This window comes from Gadus morhua, chromosome 6 (genome assembly GCF_902167405.1).
Source record: "Gadus morhua chromosome 6, gadMor3.0, whole genome shotgun sequence".
Taxonomy (NCBI): domain Eukaryota; kingdom Metazoa; phylum Chordata; class Actinopteri; order Gadiformes; family Gadidae; genus Gadus; species Gadus morhua.
In genome coordinates this window covers 3,395,214-3,412,163 of record NC_044053.1, presented here as the reverse complement: position 1 = coordinate 3,412,163, position 16,950 = coordinate 3,395,214, and the positions used below count along the sequence as shown (strand labels likewise).

Genomic DNA, 16,950 nt, shown 5'->3' with positions numbered 1-16,950 from the left:
GAGCTCTATACAAGACACATACGAACGTGAACAAGGAAATTACGAGCAAGTGACGTAGTTCCCGCCCAGACGCTGATTGGCTGATACGTTTGCCACTTTGCATATTGACTTTTTGGAAAACGTTTTGGATTCCGTTTTGGAAAACGTTTTGCCAAATCTTTTGCAAAGCGTTTTGCGAATTGAAATATAATTTGATTATCGCAACACACGTAGCGTGGCGAAGTGGATTGCAATCACGGGGACGCTATAGCTTTTCAATTTGAATTAAAGGTTGGGTAGGTGATTTGCGAAACGCCAGCAGATTTTGAAAATACACAACTCAAATGGTCCTACCCCCTCTCCTTCAACGCTGACTCTGACTCCACCCATTCCAAGTACCTGGACGCGCAATCATGCACGAGCGCGAACAGAGATGCGCGAGAGCGAGCCAGGCTAGCGTAGGTTTTCGTTTAACAACATGGCACTACATTCAGCTGTAAGTTGCACCCAGTACCGCGGGCAGTAGGAGTGCTGGGGGTGTTGCAACACCCCCTGTCCGAGGCCCTGTCTTATCACAGAAAACGATCATTTCTAAAAACTCCGGCCAAAGTCGAGATTTCTGGTTATGTGTTGAAAACGCCGGTTATGTGTTGTCGTGTCAACGGGGAGAAACGGGATTTTAGGTTCTGAAGCGTCACATTATGCACCAGGAAATGCTTAACGTCATGTGAGCGCCCGCTGTACCGTATTGGTCCGAATATAAACACAAACCCCATTGTAAGGCGACCTATATTTGGAAAAAAGATTTGAAGACCAGATCCGTTTTTTATGAATAAATAAATTGTATTCATTGAAATAATATACGAAAATAAAAAGGCATCGAATATAACACTGCATTGCCACTAAACAGTAGTGCAAATAGGCCGTACTGATGTGTACACCAAAGACTATTCCTGACACTCCTCTGCCCCGCTGTGTTCGCTCTGGCTGTGGTCGCTCCGAACTGTTTCGGCCCGTGGCAAAGCGAGTCATCCTCGCTGCTGTCCAAGGCATTTTGAGACGCAGCATTTATTTAATGCTCATATGACCTAGTGCTGAAAAAAGGTTATATGAAAAAGTGTGAGGGTAGCGGTGGTGCGCTAAACTTGTTCTGTGAGCAGCTGGATGTGAACGATCGATTTTCAACTGTGCGCGCATGCACTGGTGTAATTGAGCTGCGCTGCTATACATCTTTTTTTATCAATGTAACGAGTTGCGAGTCTAGTGCAGGTTGAGTTTTTTTTTTTCCCAGCACCCCCTGCTGAGAATACGTTCTCGCTGCTATGGTTGGACCAGATGTTATAAACATTAAACGGTCACATAAATCATTACTATTTTTAGAAAATGTATGTTTGTTTCATATAATTGTATTGGAAGTCCTGGTTTTCACTAGGGTTGCCGCGGTGTGGACATTTTCACACCGAGTAATACACTCGTCTCCACACCGGTATTACCGAGTATAAACGGTATAAACTTTGAAACTAGGTCAACCGCCACACAAGCATCGGTTTTTAGACCCTTCTCGTCCTTCAGTTGCCGCCAACGTTCGAAAGCAGCGCCTAGGATTATTCTTGATTTCAGTTTTTCTCTTTCAGCGTTTTTATTATCAATTACTCTCTGAAAAAGAGTTTTCCTTCTCTTTGCTGGTGGTGGTGGTGGGGATGGTGGCGTCTTGTCTGCCATGGAAATTGTCTTCTACTGCTAGGTCCAAATGTGGATTAACTAGTTCCAGTAGCTACCGCAGGATAACAACAAACAGGAGCTTGCTCTGGGTCACGAGCTCTGGGTCACGAGTACTGCACGAAGGGGTCGCGCGCGGGGCGCGGGGGAGGGGGAGTGCAGTACGACCGTTTGATTGACGTACTTACTGTCCAATGCAACTCGGTGGCAATGGAAATGATTGGCTGGAGTTTTTCGAGCCCTGCCCGTTCCACAGATGATTGACTTGTTTAATTTTCATGTCAGTACTTCTAACTCAGTGGCTGTAAGCGGGTTATGATAAGGATTTCAAGTAATTTTGCAAAAATGGCCAAAAAAGCAAATCACCTATCCAACCTTTAAGGAACTCAAAGAATTTGACCAAATGTTATTCTATTTTTATTGTTATAACTTTTGCAAATTTAATTGAGGATTGCATTGTCACTTTGCATATTAAAATACACTTTGAATAACGTATTTACAAATTACATTAAAAAATTGCATAATGAATTGTCAATTGCATAATGTAGTGACTTATTGAATTGCAAATTGCAAGTTGCATTGCCATTTGGATTTTGCTACATATATGCTTCCATAGATTTCTTTCGCTATAAAACAGTTTTTTGTTTATTGTTTTTTTGTCTTAATCATGTGTTAAGACATCACCACCACACGGCGGAGCTGTGGGGCCAAAATGAAACAGGAAACGCGCAGAAGAAGACGCACCTGGAGACCCAAACAATCTCATGTGATATTCCCACCAACTAGCGTTTGTTTTGCTCTGGGAAAACCTCAAATTCCCGAACTATCCATCGTCCAAACATTGCTCTCCCTCGGGTTTTCCTCTCGCCGGGTCAGCTGCGGACGGCTCCCAGCGCACCTCATGGAGACCTCCGCCAGACGCGTCCAGATGTACACCCAGGACGAGAGGCGCGTCATAGAGGAGGCGGTCAACGCTGCGATACGCGCCCTGCTGGACGCCATGCACCGCGTCAACAGCGATAAAATAGTCAAGTACCAGAGTGTCGTGGAGGAGAGGGACAAGGAGATCAGTCGGCTGGAGTACAAATTGAGACAGAATGAGCTGGAACTGAGGGTCGTGCGGGGACAGAGGGATGGGTACCGGAGGCGGGCTCTCGAAGGGCAGGGTCCCAGTGATGAAGAACATGATGAGGTCCTCGCGGGCTACGAGGTCCCTGCTGGAGAGGATGCGATGACGAATGGCTTTACCGTGCAGAAGGATTTCCCTAGTAAGTCAAAGGAAGGGTTCAAGTCCCCTCGCCTGGGCGACGTTTCATTCCTAGACAGCCTACTGGGTCGTCACCCGCAAACCGAAACTGTATGTCCAGGCAGCCAACTATGTCTGTCTAAAAATATAAACCACATCTAAATTAAACAGAAACTGTCTGTATATTTAATCTAAAAATAGAAACGTATAACTGAAACCAGACAAAGTGCCCTGTCATCCTGAAAACAGAAACTGTCTGTATCGTGGTTAAATATTCGTTATGCATGCTGGCATTTTCAACACTGTGTGTGTGTGTGTGTGTGTGTGTGTGTGTGTGTGTGTGTGTGTGTGTGTGTGTGTGTGTGTGTGTGTGTGTGTGTGTGTCACAAACGAGTAGATCATACATTACCTATACGCAGGGCCGTTGCACCAAATGCTGGGCCCCTATACTATAGGTACTGATGGACCCCCCTGCGCTAAGTTGTTGACGGGGGGGGGGGGGGGGTATGGAGCGATTGTTGACGGGGGGGGGGGGGGGATGGAGCGATTGTTGGGGGGGGGAAGACGTGGCCGATAGGTAATTTTTATTTATTTTTTTCATGGGCCCCCCCTCTGCCTTGGGCCCCCCCACAACTGTCCCCCTTGTCCCCGCAGTCCGTCGGCCCTGCCTATACGAGACCTTCCCGACGTCTGAGTCTGACCCCCCAGCGTCTCCCCCCCCCCCCCCTCCAGGTGGTTCAGCAGAGAGACCTCCGTCGCTCTCCAGTGGTGACGACCCCCACCACACCGGCCAGCCCTCGCCGCACCACCGACACAGAGTCCCCCGGGACGCCTCCTCCTGCCCCCCCCTCTCCCCCGGGCGCCGCCACTCGCCCCGCCCCCCCGGCGCTCGGGGCAAAGACGAGGAGGAGGAGGAGCCGTCGGGCTGCGAGGCGTTCTTCATCAAGCTGGAGATGTGTGAGCAGAGCTGTGGGAGTGGCCAACAGGACGACAGGCAGCAGCCGGACGGCCCCGACCACAGCCCCGACCACAGCAGTGAGGGAGCCTCCGTCAGAGCCCGGCCTAGTCAGGCTGTCACTGCGTAGGCCTATACCTCCAGAGTAGGGCTGGGCGATTCATCGAATTTCGATCTTGATTTCGATTATTAGCGTCAAGCGATTGTAGTTTATTATTATTATTATTATTATTATTATTATTATTATTAAATGTCTTATAACAGAACAGCTGGATACGTATCTGTACATTATTTTAGATTTGAACATTTTCTTTTTGACCATTTAGTGTATTATGTAGGCCTATGCAGTAAGTTTTAGAAAATTTCAACGTTCTCAGTTACGAAGTGTTTTGTTTGGAAGAAACAGGCCGAAAAAATACATCATGTCTTCAAACTCGAAAATAATCGTTTGAATAATCGTGATTTTAATATTGATCAAAATAATCGCGATTATGATTTGTCCCTTAATCAAGCAGCCCTACTCCAGAGCCGTAGGCCTACCACCACATAGCTACAGCATCCTACCTTCAAACTTTGTTCCTCCGTTGTGAAGGCAATCTCTATGCAAATACTGAATAAAAATTGTGTGTGTGTCTGCTTCTGCGTTCGTTCGTGTGTGTGTGTGTGTGTGTGTGTGTGTGTGTGTGTGTGTGTGTGTGTGTGTGTGTGTGTGTGTGTGTGTGTGTGTGTGTGTGTGTGTGTGTGTGTGTGTGTATGTGTGTGTCAGGACGGCTGACGGACGCTCAGAGGAACAAGCGGTACCGCCAGCGATGTCGCTCCACCCCCGAGGGCCTTCGGGCCTGCAGGGAGAAGGAGAGGATACGGTAAACAACACAACACCGTCACCGACACCAAAGTCAGCGCTGGTCCCCGGGCTGCAGGGGGGAGTAACGCTCGCTGGAACAACGTCTATCTTTAAAAGTTTAAATGAAATGTGCGCGTCGGCGGCATGTGGCTCGGGAGGTAGAGCGGGTCGGCTGGTAACCGGAAGGTTGCTAGTTCGATCCCCGGCTCCTCCTAGCTGAGTGTCGAGGTGTCCCCGAGCAAGACACCCTGACTGCTACCGACGAGCTGGCTGTCGGTGCCCTGAATGTGTGCACGAATGGGTGAATATTAGGTAATATTGTAACACGATTTAAGTGGACACTGGTTAGAAAAGCGTTGTTTCACCATTACATTTAAAGTCTATCATCACCATATACTGTGTGCACAACGTTAACTTTAATGTTCTCGTTATCAAATTGCTATCCAGACCAAGTTCAGTTTCACTTCATGTAGACTGCAGCACGGTAGACCTTCGGTTGTCGTCCAAAGGTTAACGCTAAACAGAACTACAGTCTCATGACACCAGGTTTCGTTTCAGTGAATTGGTCTGAAAGACCCAACTCCTGACGCAGAGTTTGGTTTCAGTTAGTTAAAACTACCGCTTATAATTGTCTACAGTACTAGTAGTGTGAGTGATTAAGCTGAACTAAAGAACAATTGCAGTCACCAGTTCACCTTTTTTTTTGTTGGGACTCCTTTGCTTTGACAAAGTTTACAAAAGAACAAATTCCAGTTTCAATTTTGAAATCTCAGCCTAAAATACATCTATTTTAAATCTCTTTTAATCCAATCTTTTTATTTTACATATTGTAAAGCTGAAAACTGCAGCTGAAACAGGGGGTTCACTTACACCTGAAAACATGATTCTGATGTAAGAGCTGGCGAGCTTTAGGCCTACCTGTACTCACTGTCACTCACATTACCCCCAGCTACCTGAAGAGGAGGGTACTGGTGGCAGAGATGTCGGAGGAAGCCCGGAGGAGAAAGAGGGAGATGTGGAGAGCGGCAGCCAGAAGGCACCGCGACCGCAATACCATGCGGCCTGCCGCCCCACTGCCCGCCAGCAGGGGGCGACAACGACGACCGCTTCGACGACTGGCCGGCGCTGGGCGACGCGGAGAGTCCGACGCGAGAGGAGCTGGACCACTTCACGCGCATGGATCACCGACAGCATCCCAGCAACCCTGATGTCTGATGATGAGACGAGGGGCGTCTGAGTCATGCTGCTTCAGTAAAGCTTTGTGTAGAAGTCAGCAAAAAAGTTTACTTAGAAACGTTGACTAATTTCTGCCCCCGCAATGGAATCGCTGACAAGATATCAATATTTAGCTTCGTAATTTTTAGCTACCTTTTTATTTAAAATTTTTTTGTGATGGGCCCCCAATCATCCCGCAGCATTGAGTTAGTGTATGCCTATCTATATGACTTTGCCTATTCTGTTTTCTACACTGGATGTGGAGGCAAATCATAAATTAAAAACGTTTGCAAAAGTGGAATAATTTGCACGTAAACGGTATAGAAAATATCAAACGGGATAGGCCTACTACATATATTTTTGGACCCCGTATTTGTATTGACAGGCGCCACGTGAAACGAGGTGGAGCTTAGCCTGTGTGCGTGTGAACGTGTGAACCAGACCATAGCCCACCAACTCTCATAAGCCCCTGGCTCCACACGGCGTGCATGAGGCTAGAGGAAGAGAGTTGGTGTTTCGTAGCACTGTGGGCGGTCGGGGCCCCCTGATGCGATGACTCGGAGCAGGTTTTGCCAAGTGTTTCTTGTACGTCCAAGCCGGAAGGACCTCAGGTAAGGTCTACTGACTTACGATCTGCCACTGTTTGTTATGAACGCTTAACTATCGTCTGCCGAAGTGAATAAAACAAATGCCTTTATACTTCAGTCTGACTCCCTGCTTTGTGTCTGATGTACTGATGTTGCATAATGTGAGAGACTTTAGAGAGAGAGGATGTTACTTTGTGCGCCTCGCTTCCATCTCACCACATCCTTCTGATCGCTGCAGGAGTTAAAGGGTTCGATGCGCGGACACACCAAACGACAACATGATAACGAGATATCTGAGATAACATTGTAAGATGCTTTTTCGTACTGTTTCAAGTGATTTTCCCATAGTGATAGCCTGTGTGTTCTTTTTTTAAGAGGCCTACAATTTGTATGTCTCTCTCTCTCTCTCTCTCTCTCTCTCTCTCTCTCTCTCTCTCTCTCTCTCTCTCTCTCTCTCTCTCTATATATATATATATATATATATATATATGTATAATATATATATATATATATATATATGCATAATATTATTCCCTCTCTCACTATATATATATCTATATATAGTAGATTAGAGAGTTCACTATATATATATATATATATATATATATATATATATATATATATATATATATATATATATATATATATATATATAGTGAGAGAGAGGATAATATATATATAATAAAAATGAATAGTATACACAATATATTTTGTCAAGAATAATATTAGAAAAATATATTGTATAATATTATTCTCTCTCACTATATATATATATATATATAATTCAATATATTTTGTCATATATTTAAGTATAAAGCCTTTGTTGTATTTTCAGCTGTTTACGTATGGATGACAAGTCGCCTTAACTGTTGGAATGGCAGTCCAATTACTCTACTGGGTTCTGTTCTGGGATCTGTTGTGTTTCTGCATCAGAGACGGTAGGACTTTCATCATTCAACTCATTTTGTGTCGCTATCCTAAAAAAGGATGAGAAACCAATACCCTTTTAACCAGGTTTAAGTCCACATGATTGTGGATTCTCTATCCAATATGCTAGATTTGACTAGGCAACTATGCCTAGTCCACTGACAACTATGCAGGCCGAATTGTCATTTATTAACTAAGTTTGACTATCCGGAATTAACATTGTAGATATCAACAACGTCATTCTGACTAGTCGTAATTTCATTTTGAATAGTTGGAATTCTCATTCAAGATATCTCTAACGTAATTGTGACTAGTCGAAATGACAGATAGAGATATCTGTAGTTCAGCTTTGACTATAGGCAGAACTGAATTACAGATATCAGTCAAATTGGCTTGCCTTAGACAACACCGACAACACTGAAACACCCGTTTCTCACGGCCTTGGTTGAGCAGTCAACTCACAACCAGTGTCCTGTGGTTTGAATTCTGCACATGAAGGGCGTTCAACAGATGTCCTTTTTTGGTGTTTCAGTCACGTGTCTCTGTAACATCACCTGCACCACCGACTATGAGCGATACCTGGAGTGCCAATGCGCCAACGTACCTCCGAGTTCTATTGGGCTGGAAGCAAATTGCAGGTAAGTCAACTGTAGAGTTCGGCCAATCAGTGGGCGATGGAAGAAGGATGTATTCTCTTCAGTTAGTTACCCAAATGAGGTGCCTGGGAATTGCAGGCAGGTGTGTTTGATTATTAATTGTTCCGTCAAAGAGAATCCAAGTTCAAGTGGGGTTTTTTTTTACGCCTCAAGTGCACAATAAAAAACACACAGTCATTCTGGACAGTGGAATTATTGCGAATGACTAAGTAATACATATTGAATAAAAAGAATGTATAAAAATAGAACCAGACTATGATGCATCTAAATGTGATGTGGTGTGGTGCGCCGTCAGATGATTAGAGAGTTCACTTCTTGTTCGGCCTCTGAGAGGTTATGCCAGCCCCAGTCATAGAGTGATGTAAGCAGCCAGAGGTTTCAGTAATAGCTCCTTAAAGCAGAAGCTCCTGTCTCACTTCTCCACGGGACTTTGTCACCATCGTTTATGGGAAATCCAGAAGAAGCTAGGATACTGCCGAACAGTTCTTCTCAAAGAACTGTTTGAGAAGATTGAACATTAAAAATACACAGACGTAATAAGATAATGTTTAACAGGAAACGCGTACAATTGCTCAGGCAGTTTCTTTCTCTTTCTGAAGAAAGAGCAAAGGTTGATCATCACAGGACACCTGAATGTATCTGTGAAAAGGAGGCGGATAAAATAACCGAGGTGTGAAAACGTCTGGGGTAAAATCTTCCCCCCGGCACAGAGAGGCCTTCAGAGAGACGGTTCATGTGAAATTATGATGATAATGAAAGTGACACGTCTAACTCACACGTGATGATGACGATAAAGGTGATGTTGTGTGTGTTGGTGTGTGTGCGTGTACATGTGTGTGCGTGCCTGCGTGTGTTTGTGTGTGCGCGTGAATGCATGCGTGTGTGTGTGTGCGTGTGCATGTGTATTTGTGTGTAGTGGCGAGTATGACGGCAAAGTAATAGCGGCCCTCAGCAGCTGCGAGCTCCGGCCTCCTCAGTCCAGCTGCAAGATGCACCCTGAGGACTTCATCAAAATCGTCTCCGCGGATACAAATTGCACTGTGAGAGTCATTTACCCGCTGGGGCCCTCCACCGACCCACTGGGGCCCACAAAGGACCCTCTGGGGCCCTCCACCGACCTACTGGGGCCCCCCACGGCTGGAGTGGTGGAATCGAACTCCTGGGTTCTGGGCGACATAGGTGAGCATCGGTGAACCTTATCGAACTCTGAGGAACGTCACGATTGAGCACGTGGGAGCCATGTGTCTCAGGAGGTGGAGCGGGTTGGCTGGTAACCAGAAGGTTGCTAGTTCCATCCCCGGCTCCTCCTAGCTGAGTGTCGAGGTGTCTCCGAGCGAGACTCTTCACCCTGACTGCTCCTGACCAGCTGGCTGTCGCCTTGCGTGGCTGACAACGCCGTCGGTGTGTAAATGTGTCCATGAACGGGTGAATGTTGGTTGGGCAATATTATAAAGTGCTTTGTGTGGCCACTGGTTGGAAAAGAGCTGTATAAATGCAGTCCAATTACCAATTAGCACTTCTTGACGTAGGGGCGTTATGCCCAAGGACGTCTTTAGGTTAGGCATGGAGTCAATGGGGTTCGAAACCAAGAACCTTTTGGTTTGGGCGGGTCAAGATCCAGTGGCTCTTAACTTTCCCATTAAGATCGCGGTACTGGCCAGCGGGCTGAGTGTCTCCACTTTGCGTCCCCAGTGAAGTCGCTGCCGCCGTCGAACCTGCGTGTGACGCACCACGGGGGGAGAGTGAACCTCACCTGGGAGGTGGACAGCTACAAGCACTGTCTGAGTTACAGGGTTCGGATCAGAGACCCCACCCAGGTACGCACGCACTCAAGCACGCACGCGCAAGCACACACATAAACCAACACACAAAACAACACACATACATACAGACACACAAACACGCACACACGCGCTCACACACGCACGGACTGACCAAATCACCCATTACTCACTCACACACGTTGTCTGCTGTTCTGGAAACCAAGTGTCTTCCAAAATGAGTGTGTGAATATTGTTTGAATCCATTTCTTTCTTTCTTTCTTTTTTTTTTCTCCTACTTCGTTTCTGTACGTCGATCTTGTTCGTTTGCTCCTGTCTCGGTTCGTGTGTTTGTCTGTCTGTTTGTCTGATTGTTTGTGTGTTTGTCTGTCTGTTTGTCTAATGGTTTGTGTGTTTGTCTGATGGTTTGTGTGTTTGTCTGTCTGTTTGTCTGATGGTTTGTGTGTTTGTCTGTCTGTTTGTCTGATGGTTTGTGTGTTTGTCTGTCTGTTTGTCTGATGGTTTGTGTGTTTGTCTGTCTGTTTGTCTGATGGTTTGTGTGTTTGTCTGTCTGTTCATCTGATGGTTTGTGTGTTTGTCTGATGGTTTGTGTGTTTGTCTGTCTGTTTGTCTGATTGTTTGTGTGTTTGTCTGTCTGTTTGTCTGATGGTTTGTCTGTTTGTCTGTATGTTTGTCTGGTGGTTTGTGTGTTTGTCTGTCTGTTTGTCTGATGGTTTGTGTGTTTGTCTGTCTGTTTGTCTGATGGTTTGTCTGTTTGCCTGTCTGCTTGTCCGATGGTTTGTCTGTTTGTCTGTCTGTTTGTCTGATGGTTTGTCTGTTTGTCTGATGGTTTGTCTGTTTGTCTGATGGTTTGTCTGTTTGTCTGTCTGTTTGTCTGATGGTTTGTCTGTTTGTCTGTCTGTTTGTCTGATGGTTTGTCTGTTTGTCTGATGGTTTGTCTGTTTGTCTGTCTGTTTGTCTGATGGTTTGTCTGTTTGTCTGTCTGTTTGTCTGATGGTTTGTCTGTTTGTCTGATGGTTTGTCTGTTTGTCTGTCTGTTTGTCTGATGGTTTGTCTGTTTGTCTGTCTGTCTGTCTGTTTGTCTGATGGTTTGTCTGTTTGTCTGATTGTCTGTCTGTTTGTCTGTCTGTTTGTTTCTTCGTCTCTCCTCCGTCTCCCCGTAGGTCCGCAGCTTCGAGTTGCCCCAGCAGTACCTGGCGATGGACGCCTCCAGCCTGCTCCCCTCCGTCCGCTCCCAGGCCGACGTCCAGGCCTGCCTCTGCCCGGAGTACTTCCTGAACGGGCCCTGGAGTGCCTGGAGCCCTGCAGTGGACCTCACGGAAGGTACCGCTGTGGTCCGACTCGCGCTTCGCCCTCCAGCCACTAAACAGTGCAGAACGCAAGCACATACACAAAGATGAAGCCGTACCGATGTTCCGATAATGTTTTTTCCCACCCCGATACCGATTCCGATTTCTGAACTTGTGTATCAGCCGATACCGAGCATATACCGATAGAGCATCTAGCATTGTAACTATATGTAGCACTTCTTATAATTGAAGGGTTCTCTTACGGTGAGAGCGATGGATAGTCGGTTCACTTACTGTCTAACAAATATTTTTGAAGAACTAGATGTTCCCGATGTTCCAACTTAGTAGCTCGAACGCACGTAGGTCGAAGACGACGCGTTTCCCATTCCGACTTTCCATAACTACGAACTACGTGGCATAACTACGAAGTTTTTGTGATGTTCTTTGCATGTGTAGTAGATAAGCTAGTCATGTGATGGTATGGGATCGGGGTTGAGACTTGCTAACTCGCCGATTCTCAAAACTGAATTTAAGGGCAGTATCGGAGGCATTCCTGATGCTGGTATCGGTAATCGGGACAACTCTGGAAGATATCGCTGTCTTCTAACTAATGTTTTGGCCTCCAACCACCAAACAGTGCCAAACACACCCATATACACACCGCGATATTCACGTACAAGTACACGTCACTGAGGGGTGGCAGGTATGGGGGCCACATGAAACACTGAATATGGAACATGTCGGTGCGATGTTTGCACATAACAAAGTAGGTAACTGTTTGTGTTGTGGTGCAGTCCTTGTGCCGGTAGGAGGAGAGATCCGGTTGGTCCTCTGTGTCGCCGTGCCCGCCCTCCTCTGTGTCATTGCCCTCTGTTACGTCTCAAAGCCGTGAGTACTCAACCATGTCAGCGTAACGTGTGTTCACTGCGCTGGTGTTAGAGCTGATTCTAGCCGATGCTTTATCGTGATTCGCTGATGCTTGATTTCACACGCATGTGTTTAGGATGTCCTTCTGGCTTCTTCCTTAAAGGTCCCATACTCTACCCACCAGATGAGTGTGATTAGCCATTTCAAGCTGTTGATATAATATGCCTTTTCCTGTGCCTTAGTGACATCACAAGTGGGCGTCTCCACCTAGATTTATGCTGGATAGATCAGTCTACCATCAATCACATTCACACCTGGTGGTATAATATGGGACCTTTAAGAGCGCTCTTCTGCCTAAAGACCAAAATAAATATCTGTGAAGATCATTTCATTTAAAGTTTGATGATCACGTAATGAACCAGGGAATGGGAGCGGCTTAGAGCAACAAGGTTTAACCATCGCCATCGCTTCTTGATCAATCATTTGATTATTGAGTGGCGTCAGTTATCAGACTCCTTGTTAAGTAAAGAAAAACACTTTTTTTTCTTTTCCGGTTGATGACTTAGTTCTCACGCTAATCAAGACTTCCAAGCAAGCAGGGCCGACTGCAACCACAGTCACAGTGACACATTGACCACGGAAACACAGACAAATCGACACACAGTGACACACTGATCCATAAGAGCAGTGAGACATTGACAACCTGACACACTGACCTACAGACCCAGTGACACACTGACCACACACACGGACACATAGACAACCTGGGTTCTGACACGCTGACCATGGACAGCTAGACACACAGACATACGTATAGACACATAGACACACAAACGCACACGCACACACACACACACACACTCACACACTCACACACATACGCACACACACACACACACACACACACACACACACACACACACACACACACACACACACACACACACACACACACGCACAGACCAGGTTCTGCTCCCTGCCATGCAGACCCTCTCTGCACACTGTGTCTCTAGTCTACCACACACTCCTGCACGGTGACGGTTTGATCGGCGCACATCCTACCGCGACACAGCTGAAAAGACCTCACCCCTTTGGTTGGTGTGTGGTTAGCTTAAATGGGTCAAAGTAGGGCATGTCATGTATAGAGCTCCATGTTACTACAGGCACAGTGTATACAAGGTATTGTTAATAACATGAATATATATATATATATATATATATATATATATATATATATATATATATATATATATATATATATATATATATATATATATATATATATATATATATATATACCTTATATATATATATATATATAGGAGAACTGTAAGACATTAAATGAAATCATTATGGCAGATTATTACATAGATCAAACACAAAGGTGAAATCAGCTGAAGTTAAACTCATATCTCAGTGCCACCTCAGCCTGTTCCAATAAACGTTGCCCGTTTACTTTCTCTTCTCGCGGATTTCCGCTCAGCAGGGTGCCTAAACCTTTATTTGAAGTGTGGTTCAGAAGTTTCCAGCGGTGGCGTCGGGTGGTCGGGTGCCGAAGCCCCCGCGGCTTCTGACTAACCGCAAAAGGGGAAATCCCGCCGCCCCCCAAGATCCCGCGAGAATGCGCTGCTAGAAAATAAATATTTCCGGCATCTGTGGCTTTCGCAGTCCTGTATAATCCAATAGCTCAATGTAGCCTGACTAAAGTGGTTTGGTGGCTTACCTGTCTGTCTACCTAGCTATCTGTCTGTGTACCTAGCTGTCTGTCGGACTACCTGCAGGATCTCTCTGCAGGTCACTGAGCGAGACAGTTTTAAAGTTGGATAACTTTGAAATCTATCCTACTCTGGCTTCTCTCCAAATGGCCTTCCCTCCATTTAAATGTTACTGATATAATATAAATGTATTTTAGCTTTGTCTCCTGGTTCAACCCTAAAAAAGCTCATATGTAAAGGCTCTTTGAAACCTTATCTGGGCACTGGGTTTAAGCTTTAGGTTCATAAAGTTTTATTACACACCATGCCTCCTGGAAATTACTTTAGATATTAAAGCTTATGATAGCTGTTTTGAGGAATCAAGCCAATGTGGGTCTCTGTTATTAAAAGTAAGCCAATCAATTTTGTTGATGTATTTTTATTATGACCTGATTCCTGTTAATGTAGCCTATGTAGGCCAAGTGCAAAGGATTGACAAATATTTGTGTGCTCTCCTTTAGATTTTTTACGAAGAAAGTCCAGTTCCTAATGTTCGTCCCTGACCCAGGCCCGTTTTTCAAGCCCCTCCGCGACAAATATGACGGGAACTTCAAGGTAAGCGCAAACGCAGTCTATTAAATCGCCGAGGTTCAGCATCTGTACTTCTCCGGCAGGGGGCGTCAATGAGTTGAATGATGTTGAACTTGGGATTTCCGCAGGATATGAGATGTTCCAGTAGCCTACGACAGGGGCTTTTATTTGCGGTCGGTTATCTGTAATTTCGTAACAAGACCTTTAATGTGACGTGTGGGTCTGTGAGTCATAAGGTTTGATGGTTGCTATTAGGGAAAATACAAAATTCTAAATCGAACATATTTTTCACAGACATTTCATTTGATCCCACACAATAATACCTTCATCCATTTTATGATATTCATTCTATTATGTTTATATTTTATGATAGTATAATTTCTATGTTGTTACAGGGTTTCCTATTATAACTGACTGCATAAAGCCCAAAGTAATTTATGAATGTATTTATTGTCCATTATTATCCATTGCTATTGTTCAATGCTCATTTGCATTCTCTTACTATCTCAGTATCTTGACAAGAAATCTCATAATTAACATATTGTTTCTAATTCCATTCAATGTAACTCATCTGAATAGTTCTTAAGTCATCGCTTATCAACTGATCAAGAGACTAATGACATGCTTTTTACTTAAAAAAAAAGAAAAAAAAAAACATTTTGTTGAGCGGAGCTATCGTTGAATCTCTGAGTGGGCTGACCCTCTGTCTTGAGATACTGAACCGACAGGATGCGTTATGTCCTCGATCACGCTTCCGCTCTTACGGTAATCCAGCGTTTGGATTATTAGCGGTTATCTCCTAGGTTACCAGACGTGGGTGTCTGAGGCTGCAGCCCAGTGGTACCATTCTGTTCTGCTACTCAAACAGGGGCAAACGATTGGTTCAGAGGTGCAGTCGAAGGAAACCATCACCATGAACTTTCGGAACAGAATTGTAAATGGACTGCATTTATACAGCGCTTTTCTAACCAGTGGCTACTCAAAGCGCTTCACAATCGGGCCTAACATTCAGCCGTTCGTGCACACATTCACACACCGACGGCGGAGTCGACCACGCCAGGCGACAGCCAGCTCGTCGGGAGCAGTCAGGGTGAGGCGTCTCGCTCAGGGACACCTCGACCCTCCGGGTCGGGGATCGAACCAGGAACCTTTGGGTTAGCGTTGTCGGGCCCGTGTTCATGTTGCCGGTCGTCCTCTGCTGCAGGAATGGGTTCATCCGGCGTTCAGCGAGGAGGAGGTCCTGAGGGTAGCGGCCGTCCCAGCCAGCGACCAGAAGCTGCTCCCGCTTAGTCACCACGGCAACCACATTAGGAGAGACGGGGAGGAGGAGGAGGAGGAGGAGGAGGAGGAGGAGGAGGAGGAAGGCGGCGGCGGCGAGTTCGACGCCCAGGCGCGCCAGCCGGGGGAACGGGCCGGCGCCGTCCCCCGTCTCCTCTCCCTCCGCACGGTGGTCCTGTCGGGGTTCGGGGGCGACGGGGGGCCCCCCGAGATCCGCGGGCGCGGCGGCGCCGGAGGGGCGGGGCCTCCGCCGGCGCCGAGCGCGGCGGAGGAGGAGGAGGGAGGCGACGGTCCCGCCGAGGCGTCGAGCCCGGCCCCGCGGCCGTCCCCGCTGGGGGGGCCGCTGGACCCCTGGGATGACGACTACCCCCGCGTGGACCTGGACACGGTGGACAGCGGCTTTGGCGAGTCGGCCTGCAGCAGCCCCGTCTCCTCGGAGCAGGCCGCCGCCGCGGCCGAGGCCGAGGCGGGCTTCTTCCCCCCCGACGAACGCGGCAAGTCCAACTACATCCGGCAGTGGATGGACCGGCAGCAGCCGCCTCCGCCCGCAGAGCAGCACCATCGCGCACCGCCTCCTGCTAACCAGAACCAGAACTACGAGGCCTAGTTGGGCGCCCCCCGGACCTCCACACGCATGCAGTGTGGGAGGGAGGGGTTGAATGTGGGGGTGGGGGGGGTGTGGATTAGTGTGGGTGTGGGGGTGTTCGTGGGTGGGGGGGGGGGGGTGTGAGTGTGGATGAGTTTGGGGGTGGGTGATTGGGTGTGTGTGTGTTTGTGTGTGTGTGTGTGTGTGTGTGTGTGTGTGTGTGTGTGTGTGTGTGTGTGTGTGTGTGTGTGTGTGTGTGTGTGTGTGCGTGTGCGTGTGCGCAAGGCCGGATTAACCATTAGGGCAACTGGGCACTTGCCCAGGGCCCGTGACATGAAAGGGGCCCTTGATAACGTTTTTTTTTTTTTTTTTTTTCAAAGTGCAAACATACATCTTCAGACACCACATAACACGACCAAAAAAAATTTCTTTTACTTTATCCCCCCCCCCCCCCCCCCCCCCGTCAACAACCTGGCGCAGGGGGGCCCATCAGTACCTATAGTATAGGGGCCCAGGATTTGGCCCTAGAGCCTTGTTGCCCAGGGCACAGAAAATTGTTAATCCGGCCCTGCGTGTGCGTGTGTGTGTGTGTGTGTGTGTGTGTGTGTGTGTGCGCGCGTGTGCGCGCGCGCTGACAAGTCTTCACTAGATGTAATTAAGGAACAGCCACAGTCCACAGGGAACTTAAAAACGTAAACGTGTACCCTATTTTGTATGATAAGTTGTGAACCAAAAA

At 46.9% G+C, this 16,950-nt stretch overlaps 2 protein-coding genes across 3 annotated transcripts; both read left to right on the top strand.

Moving 5' to 3' along the window:
• The first annotated feature begins 2,246 nt into the window (after positions 1-2,246).
• Positions 2,247-6,662, top strand: LOC115545833 (serine/arginine repetitive matrix protein 1). 2 transcript variants are annotated; one of them, XM_030359281.1, is made up of 4 exons: positions 2,247-2,966; positions 3,599-3,979; positions 4,666-4,762; positions 5,693-6,662. In XM_030359281.1, the coding sequence occupies exons 1-4, from the start codon at positions 2,411-2,413 to the stop codon at positions 5,949-5,951; spliced, it is 1,293 nt and encodes a 430-aa protein (XP_030215141.1). In that variant the 5' UTR covers positions 2,247-2,410; the 3' UTR covers positions 5,952-6,662. The 2 variants fall into 2 exon arrangements, with proteins under 2 accessions (XP_030215141.1, XP_030215142.1); XM_030359282.1 differs by having other exon boundaries at positions 2,262-2,966; positions 3,677-3,979; positions 5,693-6,259.
• il21r.1 (interleukin 21 receptor, tandem duplicate 1) lies at positions 6,429-16,322 on the top strand. The gene is made up of 10 exons (XM_030359280.1): positions 6,429-6,569; positions 6,784-6,851; positions 7,381-7,483; positions 8,005-8,110; positions 9,045-9,307; positions 9,821-9,945; positions 11,073-11,232; positions 11,993-12,086; positions 14,281-14,374; positions 15,555-16,322. The coding sequence occupies exons 3-10, from the start codon at positions 7,420-7,422 to the stop codon at positions 16,233-16,235; spliced, it is 1,587 nt and encodes a 528-aa protein (XP_030215140.1). The 5' UTR covers positions 6,429-6,569; positions 6,784-6,851; positions 7,381-7,419; the 3' UTR covers positions 16,236-16,322.
• The last annotated feature ends 628 nt before the right edge of the window (positions 16,323-16,950 follow it).